Genomic DNA, 15,431 nt, shown 5'->3' with positions numbered 1-15,431 from the left:
GCCCCGGGGCTCAAGGTCAGTAGTGGGGAGCAATGCGGGGATGGGGGGGGGGGGGTGGCATGCCGGGGGTGGTGACATGCTGCTCCAGGGCTTTTTGTCACCTCTGCCTGCTCCCACCGCCCGGCCGGGGTCCGGGGGGAGCGGAGGGGAGCGGGGGGGGGATGAGGATGCTGCTGCCCCGCGGCGGCTCGGAACTGGGCGGGGGAGGGGGCTGTGTTGGGGTCCCCCGATGCACCTGACTCGGCAGCCCAGGAGCAATCAGAGCCACAATTGTCCGAGGGGTCCTCCGCCAGCACCCCTCGCCCACCGCGGGGTCCCCAGCGGCAACCGGGGGCCCGGTTAACCCGGTTAACCCTCTCCCGCCCGGCTCATTTGCGGGGTGGCCTTGCCCCCCGCCAAAAAAAAAAAAAAAAAACAAAAAACCCACAACAAAAAAAGCCTTGAAATGCGTGGAAAGGGAAAAAAAAAAAAGCTGTTGAGAACCACCTCCGCCAGTGCCCTCCCGCCGCAGGGGGACCGCAGGGTGGTGGCAGCGCGCCCGCCCGCAGCGGCCCCGCACGGGAGCGACCCCCGCACCCCCCGGGGCTGTGCCCGGCCCGGGAGCGGGCCCTCCCCGCCGGGACAAGCGTTTCCTCCAGAGCTGAGGAAGATGGGGGTCACCCCACATCGCTGCCAACGACACCCCCCCCCCAGCTCTTAAAAAAATTCAGTGCCTCAAAAAAAAAAAAAAATTAATTAAAAAAAGAAATGCAATAAGCACCCACGGCAAAAGCTTCGCGATGCAGCTGCGAAAGCAGAGGGGGACCGGCTCGCCTTTACTGCTGCCTAAAAGCAAGAGTTCCGCTCCTTATTCCCTTCAAAGCCCCCCGCGCCGTCGCAGGGGCTGCGCCCCGCCGCTCGTGGGGTCCCCCCACCCGCGGGGGATGTTCGCGGGTGGGTGGCAGTGCCGGAGGAGGGTGGCAGTGCCGGAGGAGGGTGCCGGCCGGCGGGGCTGCCCTCTGCCCCCCCGCACACCGCCTGCTCCAGCCCTGAATTGCGTTTTGAGCAACTGCCGGACACGCAGTCGGGAGGCTGCAGAGCTCGGGGCGGGCTGGAAGGCACGTCGAGCCGGGGTTAATTAGCCCTGGCAGGATTAATTAGCCCAGGGCTAATTGTGGGGCTGAACGTTAGGCACCCCTCGAGCCCTGCCGATGCTGGGCAGAGCGGCCGGGGGGCTCAACCATGCCTGCGGGGTCCGAAGCAGTTTGGGACCGCGGGGCTTTAGGAGTCCCCGAGAGCTCGAGGTTGGGCAAAACCCCAGCAGAAGGTGAGCAGCAGCCCAGGGCAAGGGATCCCATGCCGTGATGGCATCCCGTCACATCTCCTCCAGCATGGGTGTCTTCATGCTCTAGCCTGGATCCCCTCCAAGGATCCAGTTAGGAATTAAGGGGGGGGACCCACATCAGAGACACGCTGGAGGAACCCCGACCTGGGTGGCTGGTATTCCTGAGCATCTCTGAGTATTGGGATGGATGCAACTCGCTGGGAAGAGCCCTTTATCAGGACCACCTGGCTGAGCTGCCCCCAAATCCTGGCTCCTTGGGTGGCTTTTGCAGCAACCTCTCTCCCTGCACCTGAGCTGTGTCCCAGGGTTCAGCCCTAGGTGTTACCATCTCCTCCTTCTCTTCAGCTACCAACCTTCAAGGAAGCCCACAAAGCAGAGCTGCTGAGGACCAGCAGCAATTTTGGGTGTTTGAGGGGTAGGAGGGCAGGTGAGCTCTCACTCCTGGTTTTCTTCCCTCTCCTCCTTCCCTTTCCCAGGTCTGGATCCCCCGCACCGGCTGGGGTGGTAACCTGCCGCCATGGGGGTTAAAACAATGCTCCCCAGCTACGAACTGGGGTTTTACGCTCTCGCCGTGACGTGCGCTGTGGTGTACAGCGGCAGCGGGATCTTCGAAGCATCCAGAGGTAATGCTCCCCATCGCGTCGCTCAGAGGGGGCCCTGGGAGGGAGGCTGGATGTAAGGTGGCTGCTTTTACAGCTGTCAAATACCAGCAGCAGATCCCTGGCTTTAATTTTTGCAGAGAACAGCTTGGGAATCCTTTGCAGGGATCAAAAAGGATTTTTGCCTTTTTCCTGGTTACCCCCTTGTCCCCATTTCCATGGCTCAGGGGAGGAGGCTGTGGCACATCACAGCTCTCCAGCCAGTGCCCGGAACAGGCAACCACCCTGCCCACACAGGTCCAGTTCCCCAGTTTTTTGTCTGGAAGCCCAAAAAACTGAAAATTGCATGGGATCAACCGGGGCTCCCTGGGATGTGGCACTGCAAAAACGCTTTGCTGGAAATTCTTGCAGAAGAGGTTGAGATACCTGACTCCTATGGTTGTCCATGGGAATTGGGCACTTTGGGGACGGGGTGTTTGAGCCCTGACAGCTCATCATCACGATGAGGAAGGCTCCCTGCCTTGCCAAAACCCAGGCCCCATTTCCTAGAGCTGTTTCTCTCCCCATAACTCTGGTTCTTTTGCAGACAGCATGAACAGAAGGGCCTTTCGGGATGGCATAAAGCCAGGCTGGCACTACTTCGGCAGGAAGATGGTAAGCGGAGGAAGGACTCAGTCTTTTCTAGCTACCAGCGACACGGTCGGTGCTGACCTCTGGAGAAGCAGAGCTGGGTTTTCTGCTGCTGACACACTTTTGCAAAGTCCACGTGACTCATGTTTTTCTCCCTAAAGAACTAGTCAGGAAAATACCAGCCCTGCAGCACCGTGGATGCTCTGCTTTGTGTGCACCGAGACGAGCAACCTCTGCACATCTCTCCTGGGGTTTTATGACCAAGCTAAAGTGCTTGGGAGCCCTTGGGTGGAAAATGGGAAGAAAAGGCTTTGAAAGTTGTGTGGTTTCCTCTCCAGATGGGTGTCGGGGTGGGGTGTGAGGGCTGGGGGCAGTAAGGCGCCCGGTGCTGCTCCCGCAGGATGTGGCCGATTTCGAGTGGGTGATGTGGTTCACCTCGTTCAGGAACGTCATCATCTTCGCTCTCTCAGGACATGTCCTCTTCGGCAAGATCTGCTCCATGACAGTGCCACAGGTGAGCCAGGGATGTGGTGGGATGGATTTGAAAGCACCAGGGTGACCTGGGATCTGTGGAGGGGGCTTGAGGGATGTTCTAGGATGGGGGGATGTTCTAGAATAGGGGGAGCAGGGTTGGGGCTTTCACCAAGCTGACCACGGGTTGGGGCTGCTCTCTTCTCACAGCACCGGGCCGTGGTGTACATGCTGTATGGGGTCCTGGCCGTGCTGGGCAGCATGGGGCTCGTCTACCTGATGATCATCCTCTCCCACTGCCTTGTCCTCTACTCCGTTGCGTTGGCCAAGCAGAAGTGGCTCTGCTATGTGGCTGGCCTTTGCTGTCTCGCCTCCTTCAAGGTGGAGCCATTCAGCTCCTGGCAGGTAGGTGCTCTCTTGGACCACCCGTCTGCCTCATTTCCAGCCCACCTGTGTCCCTCTCCTTGGGTTTACCTCCAGGGAGGGCTCCTGGGGCACCCCCAAACCCTGGGAACTTCTCCTGGCTATGTCAGAGCTCCCACAGGGTTTGAGAGGGAGGGGGACTGTTGTGCCACTGAGCTTGGGAATAATACCAAGGGGCTATGTCGTGTTTTGGTGGTTTCATGCTGGGCCAGAGCTCAGGACACCTGTGTCCTTCTTGCTGCTCAGCCAACAGCTTGTCAGCCAGGCAAGACGTGTTCCTGCCCCATGCCTCAGTTTCCCCACCTGTAACACCGTGCTGGGATGGGTCAGTGATGCCTTTGCCTATCTCTTAAGTCTCTGCCCAGTTAAGACTTTCTCTCACTGGTGGGTGGAGAGAAGCCCAGGAAGGACCTTATAAAGCTATTCAGTCCCTCTGAAGGACAGTGCTGCCTGTCCTTGCCTGCTGCTTACCCCCTGAAATGCATTCCCCCCTCTCTATCAGGCTTGTGCTGGCTTTCCTTCACCTCCTGGGGAGGGTTATGTCCCTGCGACAAGGTGACATTCCCACCCCAGACCAAAGTTTGCATGGCTGACAGCTGCTTGGTGAAGACATGGCCAAGAGGATTACCACTTCCCGGCTCCTCTGGGATGCAGGAGCCAGCTAGGAAATGGAGCCCTAGTTTTCTCCTTCCAACAGCAAGGCTCATTAGCTCCAGGGGTAATTGGGTTTGGAGCATAATTAGAGGCTTTGCCTACTGCCCTGGGAGTGATGTCCTCCACAAAGTGAGGGAGCACAGAAGTGATACCACATTCCCGGTGGTAACTCTTTGTTTCTCATCCAGAGCGGGTTTGTAACAGGAGCTTTTGATCTTCAAGATGTCCTCTTCTATGGAGGAAGTGGCTTCACCATCATGCGCTGCATGAGCTTTGCACTCGAGAGCTCTGAGAGGAAAGAGGGCATCTACTCCATCTTTGATCTCCTCAAGTACAACTTCTACCTCCCCTTCTTCTTCTTCGGGCCTGTCATGACGTTTGACCAGTTCCATGCCCAGGTGAGTGCTCCTGAGGCCGGGCTGGAGGAGGACCTCTCCCTGCGTTTATTTGCTTGGGTTTAACACCTACAAAAACCCACTGTTTGCCACAGTGAAGGTGCAAATAGTTGTAGAGCTTCTCATGGTCACGTAGAGTCTGTGGCCATAGTCTGGGCTGTGCAGCGACGCCCTGATTTTGGGGGGGAGGGGAATAAACTGATGGGTTTTTAACCTTCCCTTTTGGGTTTTTGGCCATTTCCACTGATCAGTACAGGAGGGAAGACATTGCTGTGGTGAAAACACCATGCTAGGGTGAGGAGGGGAGGGCTCAGCTCATGTCCTTGCTCGCTGGGCACCTGCACTGCTCAGTGCCTCGGTTTCCATGCACTGTCGCTCCAGCAGCTGCAGGCTGCCCCACTGTGCGGTGCTGGGAGGCCACGGTGAGAGCCAGACATGTAGTGCCCATCCATGGGACCTCTGCATGCTGGTGGCTGCGAGCAAGGGAAGTCTCATGTTTCCATCCAGCTGGTTCACCCACGAGCATGAATTTCTGGAGATGGTCTGTGTTTCTTAAGATGAAGTTATTTCTCTAGAAATAAGTAAGATTGGGTGGAAGGCTGTGTTTCGGCAACCAGGGGCTTCCTCTGCTCCCCATGAAATACCCTGGTGCCCCGAGTCTTTGCCTGTATCACACACACCCAAGGGGACTTTTTGAAGAGCAGACTCCAAACAGCACTAGAAAACATCAGCAGAAGCCTAGGCTGGGATCAGCCGACCTCTGGGGCTGTTTCACATCCAAAGATCAAGAAAAATGGCAGTGCTCTCTCCCTCCTCACTCTTCCCATCCCAACGTCCTTTTACACCAACAATCAACCTTGGTCATCAAAGCAAACTGATACTGCTTGCTAAGGGAGGGACCTCTTGCTTGGTCAGCAATGGTGCTGGGAAGGATTGCCACCACCCCTTTGTTTCCTTTTGAAGAAGAACAGCTACATTGAATTTTTTTTGGACCCCAACTGACATCTGGGTGCAAGAGCATTTTGGAAAAATATTTGTGAATTCAGAAGAAAAACCAGCCCAGGGCAGGGGAGAGCAGCCAGAGCCTCCCTGGTGAGGAGGAGACAAAAGACCCACCCAACCCAGCACCTTCTCTCCAATGTTGGGCTGGTAGTGATTGCTTCAGAAAGGGTCTGCACTGGTCTTGTTTCCTCCAGTGAGCAGGATGAGCCCTAATCCAAGTCCTACTCCTTGCTAGTTCATTCACCTGGGGCATTAACAACCTCATGCTGAATGCTGAAAGGATGTGATTGCAGGACTAAGATCCCTTGGGTCTTGCAGGATCTATTTAAAAGGACTTTTATAGCATTTGACCCTGAAGATCATAAGGTCGGCTCTGGTGTCCCCCATGAGGGATGCTCATGGGGCACTGAGCCCACCAGCAGCCTGTTCTCAGCAGACAACCACAGGGATGACCAGGCCCCAGCTGGGCTCTTCTCCCCAGGCTGCTGGAATAAAAGTTTCATCCTAAGGCTTCATCCTTCCAGTTGTGTCTTATCTGTTGGGCTGAAGTCCAGGCAAGCATGGCTCCAGCAGCCCCACTGTCCAAGCCCCTCCGGAGGGGCTGCAGTGCCCTGGGGTGCCCTCCTCACCCCATGTTCCTCTTCCTTCTCCAGTTTCCATCAATCTTTCCTATGAGATGGGCAGCTCTGGCTTCTTCTAACGCTGCAGCCAGGTATCTATAAATCAGGGCATTAAACTGCTGGTGTCTCCAAGACCTGAACTCCCACCACCCCTACAAGGCTTGATCTGGAGGGTCCTCTTCCTTTTGCACAGCCCCAAAGCATGATGTTTATAGCCACTTTATGAGCAATTCCTCCCCCCCGTTGCTTAAACTCTTACACCAAAGGCACAGGGAGTAAGTCCCCAACCCCTTTCCCATGCCCCAGCCAGGGGTCCTGTCTTGGCCTGGCCACCACTGCCATCTCCTGGCTAGATGCCCCCCTGCACTGCTGGAGGTCCAACTAATTGCAGAGGTAAATTCCTAATTGCCCAACAGCAATTATGGGGGTGGGCAGATGGAGTCCCTTCCCCAGAGTGGGGTGTATGGCCCAGTTAGGGAATGGATCTGTTTCTTTGGCTCCTACTGGTGCTATGTCCTGGTGGAGCCCTTGCACCCCCATGTGTGATGGGAACTCATCTGTACCAGGGCTTGGCCAGCCCCATTCGAGCTGAAAAGCATCTTCCTTACTAGGATCAAGGGAACAAATTCACTTCTGTGGGGCTGGAAGTGTGGGCGACACAGCCCTGAACCCAAGGGGATGGTGGCAGAGTGCTGCCACCACATGCAGACATGAGGACAAGAGGAAGCGGCCTCAAGTTGCACCAGAGGAGGTTTAGATTGGATATTAGGAAAAATTTCTTCAGCAAAAGGGTTGTCAAGCATTGGAACAGGCTGCCCAGGGAAGTGGTGGAGTCACCATCCCTGGAGGTATTTAAGAGACGTTTGGATGAGGTGCTCAGGGACATGGTGTAGTGGTGGACTTGGCAGTGTTAGATTTACGGTTGGACTCAATGATCTTAAAGGTCTTTTCTGACCTAAATGATTCTATGAAAGGGGGCCTCTGTGTCCTCCCACATGTTTCCATGCCAGAGCCTGTCCCCCCTCGGCTTCTCCTCCAGCTTAGGGTCCAGCAGCCTCTTTGTATCCTTAAAGCATTTGGCATATAACAGACACAAAAAAATCTAGCAAGGGCTTTAATTCTCAGGAATCATCTGGATTTGACGATGGGGCTGGTGCAGCAGCCTGCGGATTACGTTGGAAGAGATCCCACCTCTTGCAGGGAATAAAGGGAAAGTAATAAACATAAGAGGATTTTAGATACAGCAGCAATTTTTATGGCAATGCGGGGAAGCGAGGACATCAGTCTGCCCAGTGTAATCCTGAAAGCTTGCTCTGATGATTTTTATATTACAACGGCCAGAGACATGACAGCTCCTGGAGGCAAAGCCCGGCCCCTGTTTGTACAAGACACAGCAGAGACAAAAATCCCCATCGATCAGGTCCCAACAGATTCAGGATGGCTCCTCAAGCAGCTCTCCCTCTCATTTACAGCAGGTGTCGGCACCAGAAGCTCCAGAGACCATCAGTCATCCTCCTCCTCCTCCCAAATGACCCTGGCCAAAAATATGCATCTGGCCCTGGCAGAGCTGTCAGGTGGGACTCCAGCCCTGCTCCCAGCCTCTCCTGGGCATGCAGATGTCCTTCCCTACAGGCTGTGGCATCCTGTAGATGCGATGGGTGTTAGCATTTGCTCCCTCTCAGTGACCTGTGCAAGGGGCCACCCTTAAGCAAAGTTGACTTTCTGAACGTGTCCCTGCCGAAAGAGCGTAAAACCCAGCTCCCTGGTCAGTAGGGTTTTCACCCCACCTAGGGTCCCTTAGGTACAGCCAGACCTGTCGCTGCTGTGTCACATTATGTGCCTGCTCTGCTGGAAACCCCCGTGAAGGGAACAGCCTTTGCTAGGAGGGGGACCCAGGAGGCACATTGCTGCCGTACTCAGCACTGAGGCGGGGGTGTTGGAGGGATGCTGTGGGTGGGACATGTCCTGCTCCCTGTGGATGTGTTCACGTCGGCTAGTCCCTTGGGTCTTCCTGAATCAATGGAGATTTCGGCTGTGTAGTCCATAGTGTGATTTCTACAGGACAGAGTTGAATTTGGACCTTGAACATTTCTCCAGATGGAGGAACATGCTGCCTATCCTGTCTCTCAGCTCAGCCCTTTCCCGGTTTTCCATCCCGGCAGGTGAGCACCCGAGAGCTGAGACGCAAAGATGATGAGATGAGGAACATCCGGGTCCATGCCCTCCTCCATGTGGGGGCCATCATCGCTGTGGATATCTTCTTTCACTTCTTCTACATCCTCACCCTCCCTTCTGATCTGAAGTTCATGAACCGCCTCTCGGACTGGTCCTTGGGTGAGTGGCCATGCTTGGACACGCTCACACCTGTACTCAGCTTCAAGGCAGTGGTGAGTGATTCAGATCTCCATCGAGAGACCTCGTCAATGCCTATGTTGGACAGGTTTTGGTAAAGTCCCCCTTCTTCGCATTGACAATGCACAGAGCTGGGGTCTGTCAGATGGCATTGGTTTGACACCCTCATAGGATCCTGGAGTAAATTGTTTGGCTCAGAGTTTAAGAGGCTGAATACCAAGTCATTCCCATCGCCTTTGTCTGGACTGGAAGGGAGCTCAGAACCTCCCAAAATCAACCCCATGCTGTTGCAAGAGACACATTGGTATCTCAGATGCCTTCACAGGGCCACTCATTATGGGTGTTTGTGCGCTACTGAAATGGCCGCAGGGCGTACGTTGTACAGAGAACAGCTCGGGGGAGTTGTAGCTGCTGTCTTCAACTACCTAAAGGAGGGTTGTAGAGAAGGTGAACTCTTCTTGGAGGCTGGCAGGAAAGAAGCAGGACACGGCAAACAAGGTGCAGCAAGGCAAAGTTGGGTTGCATGTAAGGATTTATTTTTTTTCTTAGAGTGGTCAAGCATTGAAACAGGGGCCCAGAGGGGTTATACATTCTCCAAAAATAGAGATATTCAATGCTTAAATGAACAAGGTCCAGAGCAACCTGATCTCCATTCGACATTGGCTGTGCTCTGAGCAGGGCTGGACTAGGGACCTCCGGAAGCCACACTCCTGGGATGAGTAGTGGTAGCCATGCTGGCACTCAGCTGCCAGCTGGATGGAGGATTTCAGCTGGCCAAATACACATCTGATGGCAGCATTTGAGATGCCATAGGGTATCTGACATCCACACGGGGCTGGCACAGGGCAAACGGGGGCTGGAGAAGCCCTCCAGAGTGGCAGCTGGAGGGCAGGAGAAAACCCGAACACAGCTAGAATGGCACTAGCATTGATTTAGGGTGTCCTAAGAGACCTGGGTGGACTGACCAAGCATGTGTGTTACTCCAGAGGGAGCTGAGCTCCTCTGCAGGCTCTGCTGACTGTATTGACCAGATCTGCCTTGTCCATGGTGGGAGCTCAGGCATGGCTCACATTGAGGCACTGGGTGGCCCTTAATCTGTGAGCTGAATCCCATCAAGACAGGGGCATTTTAACTTCTGTTTGCATAGGAATTTGAAATCTTTGGGGGTTGTTTCCTGCAAGGGTTGTTTCCAGTGTCAGACACCTCTCCAAGACAGATGTTCTGGCCCTGGCTCTGCCGTAGCGTCAATGTTACATCTATGGCCACAAGGAGCTGGGACAGGGTGCATTTCAATGAAGGTTTCAATAAAACCTCAGAGGTCAGAGTTGAGAACTGTGATGAGGTTTTCATAGGTTAACAAGCCTTAGAGGGGAGGAAAGATCTTGTGCTGGAAGAAATGTATGAATTTCTTGGAATACCAAGACCAATAAGCAGTTTGCTTCCAAATACCCCAAGAAGATATTGTCCTTTGGTTCAAGCTTCTTAAAAAGCTACTTAGTTTTAAAAGCTTTGCTGGTCCAAGACAGCATTAGACTGTCCTCTTGATGTTATATTTGTTGCAATAGACTACATGTTCCCATGGGACATGATGTCCCCCAAAGTCCTGAAGGCCATACATCCCACTTCACGTATTTGACTCTCATTTTTGCTGCAGCTGGCTTGGCCTACTCCAATTTGGTGTACGACTGGGTGAAAGCTGCTGTCATGTTTGGGGTCATCAACACCATTGCCAGACTGGACCACTTGGACCCACCCCAGCCCCCGAAATGCATCACCATGCTCTACGTCTTCGCAGAAACGTGAGTACCCCCCATGCATCGATGAAGAGAGACAGCATGTTTGACCTGAATGAAATGTGCATGGAGAGGAGGAGATCTGGGCTGTCCTTCTGAGCAGCTGGCCTGTAAGTTGGAGACTACCTACTTTGAACAATATATACTGAACCTGTAGTCTAGACCTGGCCATAGCCCAGGGAAATATTCTTGGGCAGGAAGCAAGGGATAAGATAGGTTACAACCACATCAATAGTGGGACCTGTTCAAGGAGGGAGCATGGAGAACTGCTGTGAACAAGGTTCAAGAAGTACCTTACCAGGGGACCAGGCACCTTCTATGGCTGACTGCTGCATGGAAGGGTGTCGTTACACTGCGTGTTTTAACATGCTTTTTATCATCTGCATTTTAGGCATTTTGACAGAGGGATTAATGACTGGCTATGCAAGTAAGTGTCTAATCAACCATCTCTAGTCTGGTTCAGGATCTTCTCTTTCATCACATAGCAATGAAGCATTAAATGCTGTTCATCCTAAAGCTGAGGTGTCCTCTCTTCTGGGTGAATCCCACTACAGCATGAAGTAATATTTGGTCTGTTTATCCCTAAGACCATTGAATTAATCACCACAAAGTGCAACACACACCCCCCCCCGCCAAAGCTGGGAATAAGAGAGTCCTGTCCTAGAAAACCCTTTAAGTCTGGTGGGTTTAGCGTTCCCTCAAGGGAGGAAGAGTCAGGTACATATTCCACCAGGAGGAAAGGGGAATTGAGCCCAGGTCTCCCATATCCTGGGTAACAAGGGTGGCCTGAGCTCCATCTACATCTCCCTCAGCCCTTCAGCCCTCTTCAGCCATGAGTACACACCAGCAAACCTGTACTGAAGGTGGTGGCTCCTCTGTGCTGAAATCCTGTGCACCAGCAAGCATGAGATAGCCTGCAGCTCTATGGATCCCCACATTTTATCAACCCTTTACCTGCAAGAGGGGGAAAGGGTGGTATTTTGTCCTTAAGGAGCTATAGGTTTGTGAGGAAAACAAGCCACGTGTAGCTGGACTGTAGTGAAAATCAGTTTATTGCTAGAACGCATCAGCCAAAACATCGTTCCCGGTGGGCAAGTGTGGGAGGAGGGACTCCAGAGGGCTCTCCTTGACTACAGAGAGCACCAACCACTTTCCTTGGCTGTTAGGTATGTGTATGACCACATTGGAGAGAACCATGACAACATCATGAAGGAGCTCATGGCCACTGTCGCCACCTTTGCCATCACCACCCTGTGGCTGGGGCCCTGTGAGATCGTTTACATCTGGTCTGTCTTCAACTGCTTTGGCCTCAACTTTGAACTCTGGGTGCAGAAGTTCTTCCAGCAGGAGCCTTTTGCCAAACTGGAGGTGAGGAGCTGGGCTGCAAGTGGATGGGGGAAGATCAATGGGTCTGGGGCCAAACTCTGCTGCTGGAAAACATCCATGACTGTACAGAGCTCAAACTTATTTATACAAGTCAGATCCATTTTCAGCTGAGACTGAAGAGCAACATCCCTGATGATGCCATGCAGCTCCATGTCCAGGCCTCCTGCGTGGAGACCTGAAGCTCTCTCCTGTGGCCTTTAGCATCCTTGTGATCAGCTACTCAGCTGTGCAAGGGAAGCAAAGTCCTGGTGCTCTGTAACCCTTCATTTTATGCGCTGTGTCACCCACCCAGAGCAAATTGCCACCTGCCCCTATGATGCTTTGTGGGAAATTTAGGTTGGGTGTAGAGCTTTCAGAGGGAAAAACGGAGGTCCAAGAGAACCAGGAATGCAGTCTCAACGAGGCATCAAAGTACCACACATGGACACAAAATCTGAGGTCTGTCCATTCGGAAATGGTTATACATTTCCATATGGATATCATTAGTTCTTGTTCTGCAAAACATCTTGGCATTCTGAGTGGTTTTGATCTGATTTCTGATAAAAGCAAATGTTTAGGTACTAGAATTAATTCTTTTCCAAACACTCCAAAGCTTAGTGCCCTGTCTCTGTTTGGGACCAAGGTGCCTTGGGGACATGTTGGAAGAAAAACTTAGGAAACTCCATCCTGGAAACAATTCTGGTGCTTATTTGTTTTGCCCAACCCAAAGTCTAGAGGTCCTAAACTGGTTCAGTAAAGACCCCTTTTGAATAAAAATTTGGAGAGCAATCCTCCCGTTTGCTCTCCTTGTTGAACTTGTAATCAGATTATAGCACTTGCAGTGAAATCTTCCCTGCGGCACCGCAATTCTCAGCACTAAGTGGCCTGGGGATTCATCGTGCTCTTTGAAGATTGCTATAAACCACTTCCCCGCTCCACTCTCAGCAGCTGCTCCTGAGGATTATGTGCCAGTGACAATTTCATTCTGCTACTGTCACTAGTTTTCAGCTTTTTTTTTTTTAATTCCTAAGAAACAATTTCTATCAGGAGCTGGGATTGATTTGCACATAGGGCTAATAATAATCCTGGTATACAACAGTATTCATCTGCCTTGAGGCAACAGATGAAGAAAGCAGTACTCAGCCATTACAATTAGCATGAAACCATGTATAACATCTTGCCCCTACCTATGGGACCTTGAAACACCAGTCCAGAGCCCCAAATGCATCTGAGTCCAGCAGCAGGGCAGAAGTTTTACCTTGTCCGTCTGTTTCTTCACCCCAGAGACACTAAAGACTGCTCTAATTTTTGCCTACCCCTCTGTGATCCCAGCTGGAGTTTGGCTGGAGTTGGACCAGTGCATCCCCTTTCCTTACAGCCCCATCTTTCCTCACTCTCTGCTCCTCTCCCCTCCACAGGCCAAAATGTCAGCGGCCACGTCTCGGCGGATTAGGGCAGTTTTTGGGGCAGCAAATTTCTGGGCCATCGTCCTCTACAACATCCTAGCCCTCAACAGCCTGGAGTTTGCACTGCTGGTCACCAAGAGACTCCTTCTGACTGGTAAGATGCTACCAGCCTTCCCCATCGAGGCACCCTTGTCTTGATGAGGCAACACTGGTAGGGGAGCTGAGGACTGGGACTTCCAAGTTCCACTTCCAGTTCCACTCTTGGTGGCCTGGCCATTGGCTTGTTACGTGGCTGCTCCCAATGTTCTTAAGTATTGTTCAAAAGATGCAGGAAGTTGTTTCCTGGCTCCCATCCTTCTCGTGTGAGCTCTCTGGGGTATGAGCTGCCTTCCAGGTGTGCTTGTACAGCTCCTAGCACAGCCCGACGCTGTGTTTTTGACTCCTTGCAGCAACGTAAATGTCACATTTGCCCCACCAAGGTGGGCTGTGAAATGGTCCCCGTACTGGAGAAAGGGATTTACTCGTCCTACCTCATCTCCTTTTGCTTCAGCAGTTACTCCTGCGTCAACCTGAAGGTGACAGGTACAAATCCTCATCCTAGGCTCCTAATGAACGGTCTTATCTGTACATTTCTAATCAGTGGATGGTGGCACTATTTTGAAGTCTTCTTCAGCAGCCCAGGGTATAAATAGCCATGGACGCCTGTGTCCTCCAGCCCTCTCTGGGACAGGACTGGCGTAGGAAATGGATAATGTGACGCTCTGGGCTTAGTGTGCCAGAAGTGCCTACCCGCTGAGCTAGCTGGCTTTTGCTGGTTGCATTATTCATTTCAGATGTCCTGTTTTAGCAGGTACAAAGCCTGTGTCTCCCCTCTGCTGTGGATACCAGACTCGTGGTTACAAATGCCATCAGACCCTTCCTAAGTGGAGGGAGAGCTCCCAGCTCTCAGTCACTTACTTAGGTGACAAAAACATGTGTTTTCTGGGCACATACTGTGTCCCCACTAGGTACGGGACAAGGCTGGGGTTGATCCTCAGCATCAGCGGGGCACAAAGCTTCCAGAAGGTCACAGTGCTGAACAATGATGGACATGGGCAGGTTGAATGGGCAGAAAGTCAACCACCAAGTCTGAACGTGGTGGGGCAGAAAGAGTTTTGGAGGTAAGGGAGTGCTTAAAGCCACTCCAGCATGTTCCCACATTAACTGCGGTCCATGATGCCTTGGTGGGCTCAGGCACTGCTTCATCTAAAATCTGCTCCTGAGAATTTCTCTCTTCTCTCAGTGAAGCTGTAGGGCTGGATCCACAATGGAAAATGTCATTGGCCATCAGGAACTTGTGGGACCTCCGAAACTCACCTGAGAGGCAGCAGTGCTGAAGAAGAGCTGGCCCCGTTAGGCAAGCAGCTACACCAAGATGACCATGTCTCCCTCCATCTTCTAGGTTTCCCTGTCAGCACCTTGTCCATCTGGTTCATCACGTACTGCGGAGTGCAGCTGATTAAAGAGCGTGAGCGCATCCTGGCCATTGAGGAGGAGAAGTGTGACAAAGCAAAAGCGGAGTAGAGGGAGGCACTGGCAGGCTTGTCCCAAAGCCTCGTCTCCCCTCCAGCCACTGCTGCCAGGCCAGCCACTGGCAGGGCCTCTCCAAGCACTCCTGACAATCGGACTGCTGTAGCTCACCCATGTAGAAGTTGCCTGGAAGGCGCAGGTCACCCCTTTGCTGCAAGAAAGATTTTCTGTAAGACACAAAGGGCATTTCTCAGGCTCCCCATGCGTGGCAGACTGCTGAGGTAGGCTCCCAGGACATTTCTTTAATGCCAGCAAGAGCCATCTCCATCATTTTTCTGATCTTCTGACATTGTGCAGGCCCAGAGATTTCACCCCCCTGCTTCCCATAACACTTGGTCCACCAGCACACGGCTCTCCTGCAGGACCTGTAGCCCATGTCCCAGAGGAGACTCTCCAAGTCCCACAGCTGGAGGTTTTAGGGTGGGCCAGACACACAGCTATGAGAAAGGGATTAGCTGGAGCTGAGCCTGCTCTGAGCAGACCATCTCCAGGTCACGTCCAACCCAAGCATCCCATGTTTCTTTCACTACGAGAAATGGTCAGCATCCACTGTCAAGTGTTCAGCATCTATGGTTGTGCAGTAAGGACTGTGAAATGGCTCAGCACGATCTATACGTACCAAGAGGCTAATAAATAAATAGTACAGTCTTTATAGCAAAGGGAAGGAGGACTGGGAACAGCACATTGAAGGGTAATTATCTCCCCCCCACTGTCAGCAGTGCAGAGTGATAGCTGTTATGATCTCTTCAAAATAGGTCCCTTCAGTGCTAAATGTCTTGAAAAAAATGATTTAGTGCCAACATCAGGCATAGTTAATGGGAGTGCGGG

General features: G+C 52.7%; 1 protein-coding gene across 1 annotated transcript; it reads left to right on the top strand.

Moving 5' to 3' along the window:
• Window positions 1-1,841: 1,841 nt before the first annotated feature.
• Window positions 1,842-14,597, top strand: HHATL (hedgehog acyltransferase like). The gene is made up of 11 exons (XM_072851564.1): window positions 1,842-1,947; window positions 2,510-2,577; window positions 2,954-3,067; window positions 3,235-3,429; window positions 4,290-4,499; window positions 8,281-8,452; window positions 10,125-10,269; window positions 10,655-10,690; window positions 11,430-11,631; window positions 13,047-13,188; window positions 14,476-14,597. The coding sequence occupies exons 1-11, from the start codon at window positions 1,842-1,844 to the stop codon at window positions 14,595-14,597; spliced, it is 1,512 nt and encodes a 503-aa protein (XP_072707665.1).
• The last annotated feature ends 834 nt before the right edge of the window (window positions 14,598-15,431 follow it).

The sequence above is a fragment of the Ciconia boyciana genome, chromosome 2 (genome assembly GCF_034638445.1).
Source record: "Ciconia boyciana chromosome 2, ASM3463844v1, whole genome shotgun sequence".
Taxonomy (NCBI): Eukaryota; Metazoa; Chordata; class Aves; order Ciconiiformes; family Ciconiidae; genus Ciconia; species Ciconia boyciana.
This window is presented reverse-complemented; position numbering and strand designations above follow the sequence as displayed.